General features: G+C 42.9%; 1 protein-coding gene and 1 long non-coding RNA gene across 5 annotated transcripts in view; one reads left to right on the top strand and one right to left on the bottom strand.

Moving 5' to 3' along the window:
• The window catches only part of ppp2r5eb (protein phosphatase 2, regulatory subunit B', epsilon), a 43,073-nt gene that overhangs the window by 15,035 nt on the left and 5,648 nt on the right, over positions 1-22,390 (bottom strand). For 2 of the 4 annotated variants that reach the window (XM_037125583.1, XM_037125585.1), the window contains exon 2: positions 20,027-20,190. In XM_037125583.1, the coding sequence (XP_036981478.1) occupies positions 20,027-20,190 (164 nt within the window). The remainder of the gene's footprint in view (positions 1-20,026; positions 20,191-22,390) is intronic. The other 2 variants (XM_037125584.1, XM_037125586.1) reach the window with 1 other exon arrangement.
• LOC119004282 lies at positions 4,310-10,975 on the top strand. The gene is made up of 3 exons (XR_005070174.1): positions 4,310-4,496; positions 6,714-6,883; positions 10,401-10,975. It is a non-coding gene; the product is annotated as an uncharacterized LOC119004282 (long non-coding RNA).

Below are 22,390 nucleotides of genomic sequence, written 5' to 3'. Positions count from 1 at the left end.
CTGTCCTGGAAAACAAACCTCTGCCACATCTCATCAGATGCATTTACACTGACTAACTGCACATGTTTGGATCCAAAATGCACATAAATATAAATATACATGTGAACTATTTCTGCACCAGTTTTTTTTCCCTACAAACTCGAGCGCGAGTATGCAAATCTGCAGCGCGGTGCAGCGTATTCACAGAGGACCAGACGAGGCCGAGTACATTCAGAGGTCAGCGTTCATCACCCCGCTGGCCCGAGGACGGAAGATTTCTCTGGGTCTCTGTGTGTTGTGGCTGCGGAGGCGTTTGGCTCGGAGGAGAAGCTGGAACACTATCTGAAAAATTACACCTAGGTAAATATCAGAATAAAAATCCTTTTAGCAGCGCTCGTTGCAGCGCAGTGAATACATGCATGTGTGCGTGTGTGTGTGTGTGTGTGCAGGTCCATGTGTGTACAGTAGGCTGCAGTTCATTACAGTAATTACTGGCTGCAGGGTTCAGGGTCGGCTTGTGTCGCGGGGAGCCTGCAGCTCTGCCACTATAGGAGCATGTGAACGGCCTTAAAGGAAGCTATTAATAGACAGATAATCACACAGGACACAGTAATCCCTCCACAGAGACACTGAGAGAGCACAGCTAACCAGCTCGGAGCAGGGCGAGCGAGCACGAGTGTGAGTGTACGAGAGAGAACAGAGAGAGAGCGCATGAAAGAGTGTGTGTGACTGTACTGAAGCGTATGAGATAGTGTGTGTGTGTGTGTGTGTGTGTGTGTGCAGCCTAGAATAACCCACACACTACACTTCACACACAGAAGCACAATTAGTCATGAACAAAAGTCAGAATCTCCAATTCATGTGAATATTCTCTGGTTTCTTTACTCCTCTGTGACAGCAAACTAAATATCTTTGGGTTGTGGACTAAACATAAATCAACAAAGGATCACATGTAGACATAAAAATCACAACAACACTTTCGACGCTCTCTTTTAAACCACTATGTGTTTTATAGACATTAAGAACAAACTCCGACGTGCATCTGCATCAAACCTTCATCGGAGAATCAAAGACAGACATCAGAGTTTGTTTCCAAGGTCTGTCATAAATGTGCAGTGATGATTATGTGATATGCATCCTAACAATTACGCCTCCTTGGCAAACATTTGCACATTTCATCAATTGTTTTGTTTGATCAACAGCCAAACCAAGCCAACTCCCACAGATGTTCATCAGTGACATAAGGGAGAAAATCAGCAAATCCTCAAATCAGAAATGTTGCTGTATTTGTTCTGTATTTCATTGTCAACATATTAAAATAAAAAATATGCATTCAGTGTTTTGTTACTGGAGATATGATGGCCTGAGGATGACATGTGCACCACTGACTGGGCTTAAGTGAAGTTGGTGACCACAAATATGACCTCAGGTTATATTATGAAGGCAGCAACTAACAAACATTATCACCATCGATCGCTGTGGGTGAAGAGCCACTGCAGGACGACCTGGGCAGCCATGGATGAATATGGATATATGTCTGCTGATTCTGTAATGCTGACCTTTATGTCAATAAAGTTCAGCTTGGGTGTTTTTTTATTAGTTGGCTTCCCAATTATTTTGTTATTTTCAATCAAAGGCCCGTTATGACTTGAATTACTTGTTTGTCTCCAACCAATAGTTCAAACTCCAAATCTATTCAACTTAGTGAAAAACAAGCAAACTTGCTGGAGCTGGAATCATAAGTGTTAGCAATCAATCATCTGCCACTAACCATTAAAAATGTTCTTTATTTACAGTAAAATGTCAGGAGAGCAGGGATACATACGTCTAGAAACTACAAGCTGCCTTAGAGGGAATCAAACATCCAAACTCTGATCATGTCAGCGCCTGAAAATACCTGCAAATTATTTCATTTTCCTCAATCCAGAGTTTGTAATGAGGTTTCAGCAACAGTTTACCTTGATGCAGCTAACGTTTCCTGTTCAGAAGCAATTAAAAGTCACACTGAGGATAACCAGACCTATTAAATAGTTAAACATTCAAAGAACTTCTGACCAGGTTTTGGCCGGTCGTTTCTGTTCTACATCTATACGCCTATAAAACACCTGATCCGATGTTGCTTTTACCAACCAGGCATGAAAGCAGAATGGGAATTAATATCAATTCAAGGAAAGAAATTCCAAAGACTCCAAAGTCCAAAGACAAGAAAACCAATGAGTCAGGCCAAACTTGGTTTTAACATGCTCGCTCTCTAAAGCTACAAGAACCTGATACTCATGTCATAATAAACCCAGAGGATCCTAAATGAACACGCTGACCAGATCAATTTGTCCTAAGAACTCGTCTGAAGCTCCTTCATGTTTTTAAAGTAACCATATAATTGAGAGCATTTACTTTTTAACATCCATCTTTATCCCCAAATCCATTTAGCCGGCACAAATGTGATCTTTTTTTTTAATCCAGTGGACGGGCAGTGGATGAAATTTAAAAAAAAAAATAAAAAAAAAGTGTTTGGCTGTTGACTGATCCACTCTGTGCATAAGCCAGCCATCATCACAGGATGATTGCAGCTCCATCGCAGCGGCAGCAGCAGCGGCAGCGGCGGCGAGGAGACGTCGTTGTGGCGATTGTAGAAACTGTGGTGCAGATCTTGTTGCGCCCTGTGCTCTGTGCTCTGTGTTCTGGCGATAAAAGACGACTGTCGATGTTAGCTCATAAAAGCATCACTGCGTCTCATGAGCACACTGGTTTCATATCAACCCAACTATTCTGAGATACTTTACGAGCGTGGAAACACTGATGCTCTGCTCTGGCTTCAGCCTCACCCTGCCGCTCTCCTTCCTGCCGGTTCTGTTCTGTTTCTCAGCTCTGGAAGAGACTCTCATCTGGGCTCCCTTGGCAGAGGAAGAGAGGACTCGCTGCTGCTTAATTAATGGTGGAAAAAAGCTTAACGACTCGCAGCACGAGGGAGAGAGAGAGCAGTCGGATGGCTCACCACAGGAACTCCTTTAAGTTTGGCTAATTACATAACAGCATCAACCTAGTGAGCGCCGGGTCAGGATGCAGCAGCTTGCATACGCTTCAAGAAGAGCAGCTTCTACAATCTGTTGTTTGTATGTTGTTTACTACGCTTAACAAGATGTGAAGTGGGAAGTTTCAAATTCTGGGTCTTCAAGATTATGTCAGGCGCTGATTATTATTTTAGTGGCCAAATACGACTTGGCAGTGTTGAGGGAGACTCACATGGTCTGGCTCAGCAAAGAAGAGTCATTAAAATCAACTCCCAAACTGTAAAAATACAAAACTGAGTCATGAAAACACAACCGATATGTTTTTTAAGATGTAATACTCACAGGTTTCACTTTGTCATGTGTAACTAGAGTTGCAATGTTCAGCTGATTGATCAATTAGTCAATCATTTCTGATAGTGAGAGAAGTTTTGGTTTTGGAGCAATCTGAAGACATCGTGTTGGGCTTTGGGTGTTAACTGTAAAGTATTTGTCAGACTTTTGTGACACTTTACAGTACAAATGATTAACTGTGACAATAATCAGAAGATTCATTGATAAAAAAAAACATTTGTTAGTTGCATCTCGTCGTGTTTATGACAGTCGGAGCACCTTTAGACAAGTCAAATGCTTTAGTGTGGTTATTTAAAAAGCCAGCAGATGTATGACAGAGCATCACTTCTTAGGCTAAATAAAAAACTGAACTAAACGCTTCACGTTTCCTGCTGTGAGAAAATGGCTTCCAAAGAATCCTGCAACTACTGACGAGATCACGGTTTAGCTTTCTGGGTTCTCTCGGGGTCAAGAGGCTACAAAGCAAACTGACAAAATGAGTTTAAATCTCAAAGAAAGAGAGTCGGCTGAACGCTGAGGCCAGAGCACCGATTCTCAAGATCACAGGCTCGGGCCTTCATCCCTTCACATCTATGATCTGCAGAGAAAATGAGTCTGGAAGAGGTTATAGTGGAAATATCTGATCATTTTTTTCATTGATCAGAAACCCGTGTGTTGAAACACTGCAGCAGTTTTTAATGGACACACGTTGCACCTCGATCTCAGTTGATAAAAAGACGTCTTTGATGAACTATAACTTCTTTATTTATTACTAATATTATGATGCATCTACAGAGACAGTTTCTTCACCCTCATCTGGCTGCTGGACTTCAGAACTTCACAGATATTATGATCAGCTTTCTTGTTTATAGTCTGAACAAACTTCGCTGCTGTGCTTCACTATTTTTAGGTTATGCACGTTCTATCCTTAGATTATACTGTTCTACATGCGGCGCTGCAGAGATTTCAATGGAAACACAAGTCTAGGAAGGTGTAAGATGACCAGGCGACACACTCTTTAAGAACAGTCCACACACACGCACACACTGAGTGTAAAAGGGAAAGCCCCTCTTCCCTCAGAGCAGTGTGTGTGTGACCGGGCGAGTGGGCTTGAGTTACTGCAGGAGAGAGAGAGCGAGTGAGCAGCTCCGACAGATGGGACCCCTCCGCCTGAAGGTCAGTCAGTAGGATATTATGTACCGGCTATGACCATAGTATGTCTGTGTACACACACACAGAGCAGCCGCCATAAAGGTATAAACAGTGCAGGTGAAGGTGCAGCAGAGATTAGTCAAACAATCAGGCAGACGTGCAGGGTTACTGATGGAGGAATGTGAGGGCGCTGTGGGTGTGACCTTTGCTCTCCTCGCCGTCACCGGCTTTTAATTAACCTTATTTACTCAGAGAAAGTTACCGCTCACCTGCCGCGCCCTGGTTCACCTGCCAGCTACAACCAAACACCTTCTATTGTTAGTCGGGAATTAGTCAGGATTTAAGAACGTCTCCTCAATGAGAGAAGCGTTTTGCTACTTAAGTGAGTGAAACGTAAGTAACATGAAACAACACCTAACAAAAGAATAAATAAAATGGACACTGTCGACAAAAATGACATGTAAACACAACATGATGGTGGACACGTACTTATTTCAATATACTGAGATAAGATGCACGGTGAGTAAATAACTAACGGTCATGACAGCCTGAGATTAATCGCCATAATAAATTGTTCTTTCCCAAGCTGTAAGTGTACATGTGACGAAGAGCCGGACACACAACACATTGAGCGTTAAACAAACAGAACCAGGTTTGGGTTCATGTCATTCTCTGGCTTTTTAGGTTTCCTGTGTGATGTTTTTGAGAAACTGAAAAAATACCTCACAGTCAAAGGAATTAAACTACCGTCTGACACCTTGTGGATACAAATCTGATGTTTTTTGAAACGAAAGTAAAATCATCATGAAGTATCGTGGTGTTGCAGAAACATACAAATCTTGCTGATCCAAGAAAACAAATGTCACATCATCAGGAATTTCAAGTTGTAAATCAAAACTGATCATTCCTTCAGATCATGAATCATATTTTGCAATCTTATCACCAGCGAGATGGAACAAGGCGCCAATAAATAACATTCAACTAGTTGCACAACACACATAAAAGCACCGTCATGCTTCCGGTTGAGGCGAACAGATTCCCAGCAGCCACTGCTGTCGCTACTGGATGTATAAGTCACTCGGGTTGAACATTACATAAAGGATTACAGTGAGAGATGATAAACGCTGACTGGTACAACATCTGTTTGGTCTTAAAAAAAAAACAAAATGCAGGAAGACTGACGTGACCCAGCAACATCCCATCAGCTGTCGACGTAAATCTCCACAGGAAGCCGCCACACGAGCAGCTGATCAACAATCGTAACACTGCGCTGGCTTTCACATGTTCACATCAACACACTAACGGTTGTCGAGCAGTTAAGCAGAGTCCGCTGGCAGCACAATACAAAGGTCAAATACACTCCGGCTGCAATGTAAAGGTACAGTCTGTTGCATTAACCTCGGCACAATACTGTCTTTTTGTGTTTACAAGCAGCAGATTTTGTTTTTGTGTTACTATCACGCTGCTTTCACTCACATAGAAAGATCTGACACCTCAACACCGTCAGTCTGGTGCCAAATAAAGCTGAACAGATGTGAAGTTAAGGAGTTACCTTTTCCTGCTGCCTCACCACTTTGAGTTTCAACTCTAAATTTGATACTTTTTCAGAGCTAATACTGAATACTTCATGTTTCCGTCAACAAAACCGCAGCCCATTATGTTGTCACTTTGAGGATGTAAACATGCCGACTGGAAGAGATAAATGAAGACGAGCGAGGAAAAGTGGACCGCATGAGTTAGAGCGAAACAGCTGTAAACATGGCAACCGACGCAAACAGTCAAACAAATGCTGGACTGGATCACAGTGCAACAAATCTGGTGCAAAAAGTGCAACACGGTGCTCTTTTGCTGCAATTACGTTAAAGTTTTTGTCAACTGCACCTATAAAATAGCACAACTCATGTCAAAACCATCACCAAACAAAATGACGTCATGTCTAAATATGTGCGGTAACACAATTTGACATCATTTCCTTTTTTTAAGGCTGTGAACTGTAACAGACGCAGACTTCAGATAACAGACTTGTTGCACAGAACTCTACATTCACATCTACAAATGAGGTGAAATTGCACATTTTGTATTTAAAAAATGTCCATAAAACCAACAGAAATCACTGGTGTGGTACGAACATGTGCTGGCCCAGTATAGGTAACACAGCAGGGTTTGTGTAATGGAAGAACTCAAATATATAAATATATTTTCCAATACAAACTACCCCTGACCCTATGTCCATGTTCTCAGGTCTCATGTAAGCGTTCCTGCAAGGCGCCAGGCTCCTGTCAATCATTAACACATGCAGTCGTCCTGGGTAAACTTTGCTCCCAGCTACTGTAGCCAACAACATGGCAGATGGCAGACCTGCGGAGGCCGAGTCACTTTCACCGCTGTGTTGAACTAACGACGTGTCACAGGTACTAAACGTCTGAATTATATCTCAGTCCTAATGACAGCAAACTCTCCAGTGAGCATGATCGCTGCTTCATCAGTGACGTGTCTTCAAACTGCAGGAAATGTCCATGTTTTCTAGTTTTTGCCCAACAGGACATACCAGGAATTGGTAGATGCCATAAAACAATAATCAGGCGACCACATGAATCATCAGAGCAGGTTTGGTCTGCAGTAAACACTCCTGTGGCCATCATCCTGCGTGGCTTTCAATGTCCTTTGGCGCACACATCTGAAGAGCTTGTCAACATCGGTCGAATCATTTGGCTGAAAAGTGAGTTTTTCTCATAAAGTGTTCAGTCTGTTTAGCACATGGGAACACTGTTTTTACAAAAATGGTAAAAATGTGCCAGAATGAACGACAGCAAAAGGAGGAATTTTAATTGCTCTATATCAGCGAATACAAGGAGCAAACTAAAGAATGTGGTGTGAGCTCATAATAAAGCTACGCAACCACATGAAGTGGAGAAACAACATTACAACCAAAGACAAGTTCAGCCTTTCCCCAAATTGTGAGATCAATCAGGACAAATGTTGTGGGATAACTTCTTATCATACTAGATACAGTTTTAGAAATACACGTTCAATATTGCTAATGGAGAACAAAATCCACAGTAATCATTCTGTGCAAAGTTTGTCTGAGGTTACATTAAGAAGAGATGTCTTAATGGCCAATATGAAGGACGAGTGATCACCGGAAGAAAACTTGTTCAATGTTCGTAAAGAGACGTGAAATTCTGTTAACGACAGAACCTTTCAGAGCGTCTCTGCGGACTCTTTGTCCCCTTAAACAAGGAACACCTTCAATAATTTAAACATTACAACATTATGATGTTAAAATCCAACAGCAGCCTTTTTGCTGCTGGTATCATCACTCACCAGAGGTTAGAGGTTATATTAAAAACACATGAACGTTTCCATCATGAAGGTTTCTGATGCTGCTTTAGCTGTACATGCTAACGTAACCATGCTTGTTACATTGGTGGATAAACGTCTCCATGAGAAGATATGTAGTTTTAAAATAGTTCCTAATCATGCACCTGTGTGATAAGAAAACATGTATATTTGCAGGGTTTTATCTGTTTTACACGACCTCAGCACCACACAGCAACTAAAGTGGTACTCAAGATACTATTTTAAGCCAATCACCGGTTTGCTTACAATCAAGGGCTTGCTTGAAATGCTTAATCAATCTTTTTCAGCACTGACATTAACATAATTCCAACATGGCTATAAAAATCCTGCAGAGATTTCTATTGTCTTGCTGATATAAGATGCACACTGAAGCTCGAAGGACCACATACTTTAAATGATCAACTCTTTGCAATCACAGCGGGGATTTCCACTCACATTGCCAGAGTCTTTATTCCTTTAACGTTCCGTATAATTTGATATTTGTCTCACTTCTGAGATGTTAGTATCCTCACTGGCAGGGCAGTGTTGTTTGGCAGTGGCTGGACAGACACTCACATATCTGACAGGTCACAGGTTTGAACCCCCTGACAGCTGATGTGTCATGTCAAACGTTTCCTTGAGTAAGACTGAAAGCATCAGCTCGATGTTAAAGCTGCTCTGTGAGGCGGCAGCAGGAGCGATCATCTGGGACGGGTCACACAAAGACGGCGTTCACGAGTCCAGGTGAGGAGGGCCGGCTCGCTCACCGGACTCGCATAGCAGGAATTCCACCGCACACGAGCGGCAGTGACTCAAATACAACACAACACAACACAACACGGGAGGTACCTGTCCGTCACCTCAGCTCAACCATCACCTCCTGATGCAACATTTTGTTTCAACACGAGGCATCCATTGGTTGACATGTGTACGTGTTTGTGCTGTGTCAGGAGAAGAAGTGTCTCCATCAGCTCATGATAATCTCCACTGCCACGAACCGGATTAGGGTTAGTTTTGATTAGATTTCAGTAGTTAAGACTGAACCTCAGTACTAACAGTCACGTTTTCCGTTCCAACAAAAGTGTGGCCACAGCACTGACTAAAGCAGGACTGCGACTCGTTATTCATCGGTCGGCTGTTTTCTAAATTAATCAACTTATTTGGTCCGTAAAATGTTGAAAAATGTCGATCTGTGTTTCCCAAAACAAACGTCTCGTTTTGTTTACAACTCAGAGATGTTCTGTTTATTTTTCCCCTTGAAAATATGACTCAAATTAATCTGATGATTATCAAACTTGTTTGCAATATAATTCGTACAGAGCACAGCTGAAGCTGAAGCTGCAACAAGTTTGATTAAAAAGCAATCGTTCAAGAAAATAATCAAGCTAAAATGGAAAACAGTCTCTGGTTACAGACAGCTGAACAAAACAAGACAACTGTAGTCAAACTTTAGCTGATTATCTCAACTTTTTTCCTTTTTTAGACAAAGCAATTGACCAATAGACATAACTGATTATCAAAAAATGAAAATAATCAGTAAGATGCAACTATATATTGTGAACACTATACATGTGTATTGACAAGTGCGTAACTGCAAAGAAGATGGAAGCTCAGCAGGCTCAAACTTCACTTCCTAGAATTTAAAGACGGGATTCAAAAGTTATTTGTCCTTACTGAGTCTCGGCTTCTTCGTTGGTTCCAGCTCAGGACAGGTCTGATACCTCGCCACAGGCTGGATCCACCTTCCAAGAATGTCAACACCAACGCGAATACAAAGCAGCACATTCTTCCACATGGAATCATAAAGATAAAATGTTCTCAGTCCACCAGTGAACTTTCCATTCTCCTCTCAGCCAGTAAAAACACTCGTCTTCTGTTACCATTCCCGGTCCATTTTAAGTCCACCTCTCCATCTGCCTCACACACACATGACAGGCTGGGCCGGCTGGTCGCAGCGTCAGCCCTTGACAGCAGAGGCTAACTTTAACACTCAATGCTCCTGTGCTAGCTGGTGAGCACCCCCACACATACATACCGTCACTCACTTATTCAGGCTTCCTCTCCCTGTTGGGCGCCGACGGCAGAATACGACAGTCATGAACGTTGCGGTGTGAGCTGATTTGAGCCAAACATGTGGACAACAGGAGTTTAGCTGACCCACGCTCCTCTTGTGACTTGTTTGTAGCGAGTGGGGCTGGAAAAATGTAAAGAGACACCTCGTGGATCGGGTTTCTCCTGAGGGGAGGGAAGACGAGGCAGCGTGTCGGTGGGCTTCATTGGTCAAACAGAGACCAGAGGAAGCCGCAGAGAGACACATGGGCGGGCCGTGAGTTCATTGTACATCTCCCGTCTTTCTTTTCTATTTTCTGCCACTCTTTATTTAAAAGCCTGCTGCCCAGAGAGGTCAGAGACACATCAGTCCTCCTATACAAGTGGACGTGAGCCCGAGACTCGAGAGGAACCTAATTCAGGTTGAAAATGCCAACAACACGCTCAGCCACACGAGGATTTGGCCCACATTAGTCGCAGAAAATCAGATATGTGCTCCGACAAGCTGAGTTTGACAGGTTTTTCCCATTTATGTCACAGCGTCTGAGACGGAGGGGGGTCGATTGTGAGGCGTCGCAGCAGCTAACGTCAGACAGGAATGAGAGGAGAGCACCTGCGGGAGGAAAACATTCAAGTCACAGCAGCCGAAGGAACCTGATTTTCACTCACAAATCTTTCTCCTCTCCTCACACGGACGCTGGTGGACTACAAATTTACCCTGGTTCTTTCAGTTTACCAGCCAGCCTTAAGTCTAACAATTCTGTCTGGTGGTAATCGGCCTTTTTTCCCTCTGTCAACAAATGTTGGATAACAGTTCTTAAATCTTTTGTTTGGGAGACGGCAAATAGGAGTTCAGATATGCTTCGACTGGAGTGGTTCTTTGTTTTATGTAAGCTGATAAAACCTTTATTTTTTGCATTGTGCATTGATGAAAGAGGTACAGCAATATGATATTTCATTCTATTAAGCCATGGGACTGTCAAGAAACAGATTTAGAAAGATAAATAAATGAAAATGGAGGTAAGAGAGGCTGGGATGTGCTGACTGTTTGTATTAAACTGAAGAATAAAGAAATGGACTGGTGACCTAAAGGCTGATGATGAGCTGCACTTTCCATTATGCACATGACATGAATCTCCAACTATTTTACAAATCTACTGATCTGTTCATCACAACTGATTTCCTCTGAATAGATAGAAGAGAATTTCTCTAAAGTGTGCCGGCACATCTCGGATTAAACCGAACATGATGAGAGATCGTTTTCAAGAGTTCTTGCTTCTTGTAACATTCACATCAGAATGTGTCATTTGAGAGTTTCAGCGCTGCTGATTTGCATGTGAAGAGAGGAGAGCGGGATGAATGAAGGAGGGGATGACAGATTCCCAAACAGAGGAGGAGTGGAGTTTGTTTATGCTCAGCAGTATCCTTCCCCTCCTCTTCCTCCGTCTTTCCTTCCTCTGCCACAGAACATTAGAAGGACTCCTAATCCTTCCTCCAGGTTTCCCGCCAGCGTCGACACCTCTCTCTTTCTCTCTCTCTTCTGTTTGCGTTCCCTGTTCTACCTCCTGAGGCCAACATCTCTGAGGAAACACTGAACGAAGCACAAACTACACATGTGCGTATATGAGATTATATAATCTCTACTGTAAATTTATGACACCACTGCAGACTCTTCATACTGAGAAACATGAAGGGTGGACTCAACCGAGCGACGTGATCTTCTTTGTTGCTATGCCAACTCTGGTGGTAACCAGGGAGCTTGCTGGGGATTTTTTCCTGCCCTCCTCTTATGTACGCTTATTACTTTGGAGGAAACTTTTCACCGTCTACTTGAAGGAGTTACAGCGAAACACAAATCACAGAAACCCCCTGAGGTCTGCAGGCAGCAACAGCAGGTAATGCTTCCAATTTCCCTCTCCAATTTTAGGCTTTATATTCAACTGTTATTGATTCAGGAGGCTCTTGTTGTTTTTGCTTCTCATTCATAAAGCTGTGTACAGTCCCATTTGGGAGCTGGGTAGTACAACCTGATCAATGTGCTGGAAGATTAAAAGTCGCACTCAAGCTCAGTTTGCCAGAAGCTGTTGAAGGAAACGAGAACAGCAATCTTACAATCTATTGTAGGATCCAAACAAGTTATCTCAGGGTATAAACTGTACACATTTTGGTCCTCGATGATTTGGGAGAGGACGTTTGGTTCTGTAATCACCTTTCTTTGATTCTGTGCACTGTTTCCAAAAATGATTACCGTCATAGTCACGACATTTTGCATTTGGACAGCCGTCTGTTGTCATAACTTCGAACAGTCAAACATCCTAAATGTCCATATCTGTATCACTACAGTGTTGGTAGGATATGCAAATGCTCTGTAGTATATGCCTTCCCTCCATTTTGCCCTCATCATCCGGCTCTGTTGACGGCAAAAGTCCTTCAAGCTGACGCAAAACGTGACGTCATCTGGAGCATTTACAGGCCGCTGTATCGCCGACAGACTGTTCCACAATCATTATGAACTGTCCACGGTGGCAAAGAGTACGTTCGACTCGAAGGAGAAGGAGGCATCTGAAGCAGCCAGCTAGTTTGTTACTTGCTGGCCGCCTTTCTGTTTCCTGTTTCAAAATGGGCATAAAGCCCAAACCAAGCACCGTCCAACTCGCAGTACGACACCCGTCAGCAGGAGTGTGTATTGGTCCAGTTTATTGGTCTGGGAGGTTTTTTACCTTTTGAGCGAAGGGGAATACCACTCCCCTTTGATCGCTTCTTTCCACTGCAGAGACAGACCGTATTTCAAGTGATGGAAGTACAAGCATCACAAACAAACCATACGCTGACCGCAAAACGTTGGTTTAAGATAAAGAAGATTTACTGCTGCATCTTGTGACAGAATGACACCTCTCAGCCAGTCAAGGTCAAGTGATTTACAGTCATTATATTGCACTATGAGAAAACAGACTCCTGCCAAACCTCATTTTTGATTAAATGACATACTTGTGGGATTGTATATGACGTTAGTAGTTTCAGTCGCAGCATCAAACCAATGACACAGATTAACATGTTCATGCATGTGCACTTCTCTTCAACATGACGTCAGAGAACCTTTGGACTGACTGTACTGCAGGTTCACCAAGTTTTTTTCCCATAAACCCTCAGCCAAAATGTCAAGATAGAGCTGACTGGCAGCGTGAGGAAAAAGCCAGCGTTAGTATCTGCTGAACAGGGGTGTGGCAGTGGTGGCTTCACTCAGCAATGAGGACTAATCTATTGTGGTCTACTGCGAGTATTCCTCCTGGTTGCGTCATCCATTTGCCCGGGGATCCCCCTGAGGAAACTGCGCCCTCCCAGTCTTCCTCTAAACGTCTCGGAATGAGCTGCACAGCCACCGACGGGATTTATGTAATCCTCCGTGCTTTACCGAGACCCTGCCTGTCATTTCTGGGTGAAGCGTGACCTGCGACGGTGACTAACCCGCAAAGAGATGGGAGGAGAAACTGAAGGAGGAGGAGGAGGAGGAGGAGGGAGGAAAGATGTGATTTGTGCATCTTGATGATGTGCTTTTGCAATCTGTGAGCAGAGTACAGCCGTCCAGATCTACGCCCACCTCTGCTTCTGCTGCTCAAAATGCATACCTCAAGGCGGGAGAGATTATGGAAATTGGGGGGAAAGAAACACAACGAAGCATCTTCCTCCATCAGAGAGAAAGAAAAAATAAATAAATCTGCAACAAAGGTTAGATGAAGGACATGCAGGAGAAGAGGTCTGTTTTTGTTGAGTTGTGGCCTCAACATACAAAAATCCTATTCACACAGCCACAATAAATGATAACATCCTCCGCGCTAACAGATAACAGCAATAACAGAACGCAAGAAAACAGGAAATTCTTTTTCAAAAACAGAGGAAGTTATGGTTTTACGAGTGTCACAGAAATCAAAAGAAATACCTGTTGTATCCTCGTCTCTTTCTTACATAAAACAAACAATCCTGAAATACCATCCAGATATATATACACACAGCGGGAGAATAGGAATTCAGACTTCAAAGAGAGGGGAGACGTGTCTAGAGAATATATAAGAAGAAAACAGGACGTGTAAAACAACAAACGACATCATCTAAAATAAAAGAAATGCAGCCTGGAGGTAACGAAGAAGGTACGAAAGAGATCTTAGATAACACTGAAATCTTGAAAAGCAGAAATATATATGTATATACATATAGATCTGGCCTCTTTCTCTGAACCCTGGTGTAAAACATTCCCAAATGGGTCGAGCCTCGGGGCGGCCTCAGAGACTGCAGCCCGTTAGTGAAACACAGTGCTGCCCTATACACATCTCCCTGGAAGTTATATAACCCTGAGAGATTAGATGTAGACGAGTCTGTCAACAAAAGGCGGTCATTGTGTGGCGTTCCTGAAGGCCACGCATGTCGTATGGTCATCTGAGACTGGCCTTGCTGATTGCATTTATTAATTCAATCTCGCCAATTGGCAGTTTAACACGGGACTTTCGGCACTCGTCACACAGAGTCCACTGTGGCTTAAAGTTCAGACGACACAGGAGGAAGAGGCAAACTTAATCCTCGTTCTTCCACTTGGTTTACACAGACAGACATATATGGGAGGGCAGAGAGGCTCAGAGGTCAGCGTGCTCGTCTCGTGATCAGATGGAAGCTATCCGGATCACATCCTGCTTCTTCCTCACACACTACAGGCTATGATTTTGCATTCTAGCTCCCATCAAACAGCCTCTAACTCCTCATACTCCCACACTAGTCATTAACTTTCCCAGCAAGTGGAAAGTGGACAGCTCTAAATCCATCACTTCACACCTGACATGAACATGTAGAAAAATGTACACCACAGGGACAAACAAGTTTCCAAATTTATATGAGAGCCCAAATTATTAAGATTGGTGAGAGAGTCTCACAACTCACAAAACTGACGTAGAATTTGGCACAAATGATTTAGAGGTTGATGATTTGGACTTTGGACAGAGCCAGGCTAGCTGTTTACCACGTCTCCAGTGGATATGCTAAGCTAGGTTAACCACATCTTTGCTCCAGCTCTGTACAGCACCGAGGCTCATCTACCAACATTTTTAACTGCTTATTTCAGTGTAACAAACTATTGAAATCTGCAGGATTGTGTTACTGTTTCCTCTGTTAGAGGATGTCAGCTGACATGAAGCCCCATTCACAGCACATTAAAACATTCATATTTAGTAACATTCAGCAAAATGAGGTTAGGTAGCTAAAACTGGCACATTCATGTTATGAGCCAACACCAAGCATCAGCATCACTTTGGTCTCACATTGCCAAAATGATTTCTACACCACGCCAGTGCAGGAAAAACATCCCGAAGATTAAAAAAAAATGTAAAAAAATTGCAGCTTTGTTTCCTTCTCGCTGCAGCCCAGCAACATTTATAACTCTTTATTATTGAATCTGATTTCATTATCTTATCAAGGACGTGTAACTTTAAGAATATTGTAGAAAAGCATGTCTATATTTCTGAAAAGAGCCCATTAAAATGTTCATTTTGGTTCTGAAATGAACACTTTGGATCAGCACTCGTCAGACCAGACGTCTCAGCTGATCACGCAGATTAATATGAACATGGAGTCTGAAATAATGAGCAGACCGTCCACCAGCAGCCACACGGCCTGCCCACACAGAGACTTGGTGCCACTCTCATTCAGAACGACATCAATGATGCACCAATTTTAAAAAAATGTGATAATCTGCATTGTGTTTGTGATTCATAACGTACAGTAAGTCTCTGTAGAATACAGCAGAGAAGCAGTCGACAGGGAATAACACCTCACAATGAAATCTGTTATCTGTGACTATGTTTCTAATTTAAGACTGGCCGTCTCTGTTGGAAGGAACCCGCCTCCTGAAGCGCCGGTGCGGGGGTAAAAAGCTCCAGTGGAGCAGCTCGGCGGTCAGGAGCAGCAGACTGTGATTGTACTGAGGAGGTGAGAAATGTGTGGAGCTGTGCGAATGTGAAGTGAACGTGTGAAACTGAAGCGGGGAGCTGCTGAAAGAAGAGCGACCGTGTGCCGGCTCAGTCAGAGACACAGATAATTACAGTGCGGCGATAAAAGACAAACTAAAATAAGCTCCGACAAGAACCGAGAGTACGTTCTGCCTGTTGTACACGTGTGACACTTGTTGCTGGCAAATCCACCGTACAATTACACAATTAAAGTGTCACCTAGATTACAGATTATACCGCGGTAACTGGACTTTATTTACCACTTTAGGATTGATGTCCTGATTTTTTTGTTTCCACAATAAGCCATCATACATCTACAACTACAATTATTTTTATTTTCTGCTGATCTGTTGATTATTTCCTCATTAAATCAACTAGTTGTGTAGTCTGTAAAATGTCTCAAATGTCTTCTTTTGACCTCAACTCAAAAGGAAAAAAAAAGGTAAAATCATCTTCTAGTAACAAGAACAGAGACAAGAGGAGATCGTGGATTCAAGGTGTGCGAAGACTATCACTGCTTCAAAAAGAAAAACAACATATTTCACAGAGTCACAGGGAAACGTTAAGGTCTGCTTCCAGACTGTTAAATTACCACCAACATCTACTATTAGTTTAACAATTAAAAATAAAAAACAAATGCAGACTGCAGATCTGTTGATCTTTTTTATGTTTTCCTTCTATAGTCACATGTCATAATTATCAGAAAATATCTAATGTCACTACTTTCTTCCATTTCCGTCTAATTTACTGAGTAGACGGCGACAGAACAAAAGTGGAAGTGACTTCTGCATGTTCCCCTGCTGGAGCACAAAGAACGGTCTGTTGCGTTTATACACCATCACAGTCTGAATTTCAAATAAAAAGTGACAGGCCTAATGTGCACCATTCCACTACAATAAAACCTTTGAGGCACACAAAATGACAAGATAAAGAATCATCTGAAACCACTAACGGAAATTCTTCTCCTGCGTCAGAAGCTGAAAATGTTGATCTGTGTTTTGTATTTGGACAAAACGTCACCTGGAAACAGACGAGGGAAGCTACAAACACTGTGTGTAAATGTGTCATAAATATGTTAATAACTTCTTTTAATGTTACTTGCTACACTCAGTTAAGCTTCACACCATCATGGTACTCATGTTTCAGATTATATCTGGTGTGTTACTTCTATAACAACGCTGCTGTAGTCAGTTAGAAAAAGGAAATGAGACATTCTGCTTTCTAGGAACCTCAGTTGTGACTTTCTTTGAAACAATTCAAACAAACTGGACACTGTTTGGGTGTTTAATTCTTTAACAAACAGGGTGTGTGTATGTGTGTGTGTTTACTGATGATATCTGCGGGTCATGGGATCAGCGCTTCAACAGCCTGTGTATGGAGGTCAGGTGTGCTGCTGTGGGCTGCTAGCATGATCATATTTACATAAAGACAACGAGTGTAAGTGGAGCATGAACGCAGACTCTCTGTAAACACGGGGAAGACACGTTTATGAGGCGTCAGGGTGGAGAAGAATCCAAGGAAGCTAAGGAGTGAAGGAGAGTGGTGACAGCTGTGTTTGAAGTCAATGGGAGATGCCTGGAAACACACACACACACACACACACACACACACACACACACCCAACATATCTACATCATATGACTCCTGATGAGGAAACGCCTCCACAAATTAAAGATAACACTTCAGAGAGCAGGTTGATGTAGTGACCAGGAAGTGGTTTTCCATCACACTCTGACAGCTGGACGGTCTGTTTGGTTTCTGTGCGGCAACATTCCTGCAGTCACCGCCAACCACACCAACGCCACTTTACACAGGTGGAAATATGAGGTGGTGTCCCATTGTGTATTACTACACCCAAATTCCTACTGTGCATCACCCAGCTAACTTTAATCTGCAGTGTTAAATGTCAATACATTCCAATACTAACAAGTCAGAGAGGATACAGCATCATGTCAGGAGTCGTCATTAAAACATGCATCTTAAACTGTAATCTGTGATAATCAATCAACCAGATCAGTGGTCTTCAACCTGAGGGTCGAGACCCACGAAGGGCTTGTGAGATGAATACAAGGGGTCACATGAAGGCCACCAGGATTGGGTCACTATTACAGCCGCGACATTAAGGACACATGTATAAAATGTTTGGTATCTTGTGATTAAAATGAAAACTGTGAGCCCCGTCAGATCATTTACAGATGTACAGCGCTCAAGAGACGTCATACGACCTCAACATTCAGAAGATTGAGACATCCTTTCTGTGTCGGTGACAGACACAAACAGCAGCACTGTCCTGCCCTGAGTGATCTACCTGTCTGAGCACGTAGCGCACACACACACACACACACACTTATGCAGACAGATGAGCGGGCATGGAAACAACAACACACTCAGACGGAGCTTGGCTCTGTAACAAGCAAAACAAGAAAACAAAACTAGCAGAAGTTTTAGCGGCTGCACCAGTTTCACAATTATTTCTGGGCTCCAAATTTCATGGAGAGTTCTCTGGGCTGAGGAGAGCTCAGAAGACACACACAGACACACACAGACACACACTCAGTGCGTGGTTTACATGTTAAGCTGGGGGAGAGGTGAAGCCAGTGTCGAAAACTCACTGCAGAATCTTCACTCCGTATAAAGGCACTGCTAAAAATGTTTGAACGCAAAGAACTTCACTTTATATTTTACACCAGATCCATACATTTTCACACTTAACAAATATATTAGGTTAAATTTCAGGATGCATCACATTACATAATTGCATAGTTTGGCATTTTATGCCAAATTACAATTACGTCACATGATGCAGAGGGGCTAAAACACCTTTTCCATACGCTCACACTTGCAAAAGCTCTATGGGCAGCCGACCACGAAGATATTCTAAATCCAGTAAGAACATTTTAGCATTATGCACCACTGAACAACGACTCGGTCAGCATCTGTAACCCCTGGATGACCAGAGCACCCTGAAAGTTCACCATACAGATGGGACACAAATCTGTTTACATGGAGTTTGCCTTCAAAAATTATCAATAAATATTATGATGTGATTTTCCTTTATCACCGTTGAATGAGCAAGAAATCACGAGGGGGGAAGAGAGGGGAGGATGGAGAGAACGTAAAAGAACAGAACCACCCGTCACTTGCTGTGTGTATTCTCTTTATGTCTGTGACATATTCTACAAACACAGACGTTAAAACTGTGGTGAGAAGTTGGTATGATGTGACATGACGTGATATGACAAGGCACGCATGTCACAGTAGAAATACACAAGACTCGTGTGTGAGAATCGCGACTCATGCACCCGGAGCGGCTGGTCTAACCTGTTAACACGGATGCTGAAATGAAAAGCGAGAGGTGATGCCACCCAGCAGCACTGCTCACACACCCAGTGTGTCCAGCATCCAGCCTGTTGACAAGGTTATTAACCGATAACCAATCAATAGGGTTCAACACAGAACTCACTTCAGTTCACAGCTGCTTGACGTGACTCTGTGGTAAAGCAGAATTTCACCTCATGATTTCTTCTCTTAGAACCAAAATGTTCCATTTTGTGCCTCCAGTGACTGCACGTCTTTGGTCTCTGTCCTCCCTAATTTGCATTCATCCACACAACTCGCTCACAGAGAAAACAGGTCACCAACAGTAGAGCTGTCACCTTTTATTTGAAATGCTCTCTGATCTTGCTGCCCTGTTAGCAAACGGGGTAATCTCTGCTCTGATCTCTGAAGAAACAGGAGAAAACTGGCTGTTTGCTCATCAGTGAGGCAGCAGAACGGTGAGTAAATGATCCGAGCGATCAATATCAATTCCATGAGATTCATGAGTTTAAGATAAGGAGACATTGGGACTGCGCAACTTGATTAGAACAATTAGAGATCTCATTCCGTCCGACAGCCGACGCCTGACTTCAATAAAACTAAACGGAGAAGTCACAAGTTCAGACTGTGTTGAAACTGAGCGGTCGGGGTCAGCGGCGCCTAATGAAGCAAGACTCTGCAGACGCACTGCATTTGTGAAACACCCTTCTTATCTGTGAGCTGAATATGAGTACTTTTACAGACACAAAGTCGATTTCAGCATCTACTTAATGTCTGCGTTCAGCCGGGTTATTACTATAACAGATCAACCCCAACATTAACACACACACACATACACACACCCTCCTCCCCGCTTACCCTTGAGCAGTGGCAAGGGCGTGAGCTCGATGGGTTTGCCCTGAGAGCGGAATTGGGACGAACTCTGCGACCGCTTCTGCTTGGCCTTCCTGACAGACTTCCGTGAAAATCCGTCCACTTTGTCCACAGATGGAGATGTGGTGGCTGCCGAGGACATAGCCCTGCTGGGAGAGACACACAGGGAGGTTAACACGATCACATCCGACGAGCGTCCACAGAGCTCCTCGGTCCACTGAGGGCAGAATGATTAACCACAGAAAACTGCAGGTTTTACAGAAGTGAAACTGGCATTCAACTGACGGTTACACAAGGAAAATATACATCATTTGATTTGTTTATTGGAGCTGCGTGATTAACTGATCAGTCGACTCGTCGTTTCAAGTTAAAAATGTCAAACTTTTGCTGGTTTCAGCTTCTTAAATGTGAGGACCAAGTGGTTTTCAGATGTCTTTTCAGGCTCTGGGAGATCATGATGAGAATTTTTTGCAATTTGTTTGACATTTTATCAACTGAACGATTCATCGATCAATCGTAACAATGATCAGCCGATTGATGGATAGTGAAATAATCATTAGTTTCAGCTTTAATGCTGAACAGGAGATGGTGATGATAATAATGCTTATAAATCAGGTTGTATTCATGTAAAAAACAAATAGATTATTTGCATTTACCCCTTCAACTTTATCAAAATGAACTCTGAAGTGCCTGACAGCTTTGAATGAGTCGCTGAATATCTAATAAGTCAATTTAATTGACCATTATCGTGCAGCTGCACAGCTATACTTGGTCGTGATCTCATGTAAGTTAAAAACACAGACAGAAAACAACTTCCTCACTGACATTTTTAAACCCTCTGGCATTTTATTAGTCTCACAACAAACCTGTGCAGCCACAGCAGACAACCTGATGTTCTCAGCATGAGGCCCGGTTACAGTACACAAACCCACACACACACACACACACACACTTCATACCTGCCAACAGGCCATCACACTCTGAAACACACTCACACAGCAAAAACACCAACGTCTACCCACAACAATGGAGCCTGGTCTGTGGCTGCGAGGCGCCGCCAAAGCTGGAGGAAGCTGAGGAAACATCGGCTGCTGCGTGTTAGCTGCTGATTAGGTCTGCAGGACTTCTAACAAAACGGCTGCTCAGACGCTGACGATAAAAGAACAAGCCGCACTTTTTACAGCAAACTTCTGCTAAACTAAACTGCTGAACCACACCCAGGAGGAGGAATAACGGTGCTACTTATAATGAAACTGATCTGTGGAACGGAAGCTTACTTTGCAGTCAAGTAATTCAACCGTCAATCTAATCATTCACCAACTCTGTGTCGCTGACTTTTATTCATCAATTTAGACATCTAGACTTCCACAAGAGCAACAATCGCTCGGCCAGATCACACAAAGTCCTCAGAAGAAATAAATCAGAAGCTAAAAGCGGTTACATAATAAGACGTGAATGAGACGCTGCAGGCCGTTCTCTGTGCCGGCCGCATCTCTGACGCTCTGTCAAAGTCACACAGTCGTACAGTATGTCCAGCAAGCCTCGTACATAACAGCAGACACACACACACACACAAACCCACACACACACACACACACACACGTCATGCTGCTGCCTGAGGATACGGGCGGCGCTGGCTGACAGTGAAAGCCTTTTACAGGCTCCATGAGGCCGCACAGCTGATCGTCCATCATCGTACGGCACACTGCAGTTTTAAAAGTGATTAATGACTGCAGAGCAGACGACTCACTTCCATCTGTGGTTAGAGACCGTCAGCACATTGATGCAATACGAGTGTAAGCGGAGGAAGATTGTAATCAACACTAATGTCAACTGTGATTAATAAGCAGAGTTTAAAACTTTAGTCTTTTTTTGTTTACATGGTTTGTTTCACATATTTACATCAGCTGACTATGATGAGAACAAGACGGTTCTAAAACTCAGGACCTCAAAATGTCCAAATCCTTGTTCTGCTCATTTCCAGACCCACATATCTGTACCCTGCTCAGGGTTTCCCCAGGAAACTGGTTAGCAAAAGTGCCAAGTGTCCCACTTTCCTAACTTATAACAAGTTCTTTTAATCAGCGGTTACAAAGAGCATGTGATTTATTACCGTGACACTAACAGATCACATGAACCTAACGCGACTGTTAAATTTTTTCTGGCAAATCTGCAGTTTGCAGGTAAACAGATAAGTATTGATTAAGACTAATTTTGACAAAAATGAATTAAAAGATGGACACACTGAATTAGTTCAAATGTTTGTGGCAATTAAGACGTCAAAAAGTCAAATTTGAAGACTTTGAAGGTGTAATATTGATCAAATTTAACACATTTAGATTTTTCTAG

This window comes from Acanthopagrus latus, chromosome 16, assembly GCF_904848185.1.
Source record: "Acanthopagrus latus isolate v.2019 chromosome 16, fAcaLat1.1, whole genome shotgun sequence".
Lineage (NCBI taxonomy): Eukaryota > Metazoa > Chordata > Actinopteri > Spariformes > Sparidae > Acanthopagrus > Acanthopagrus latus.
Note: the sequence above shows the minus strand (reverse complement) of the source record. Positions and strands in the feature narration are given on the sequence as shown.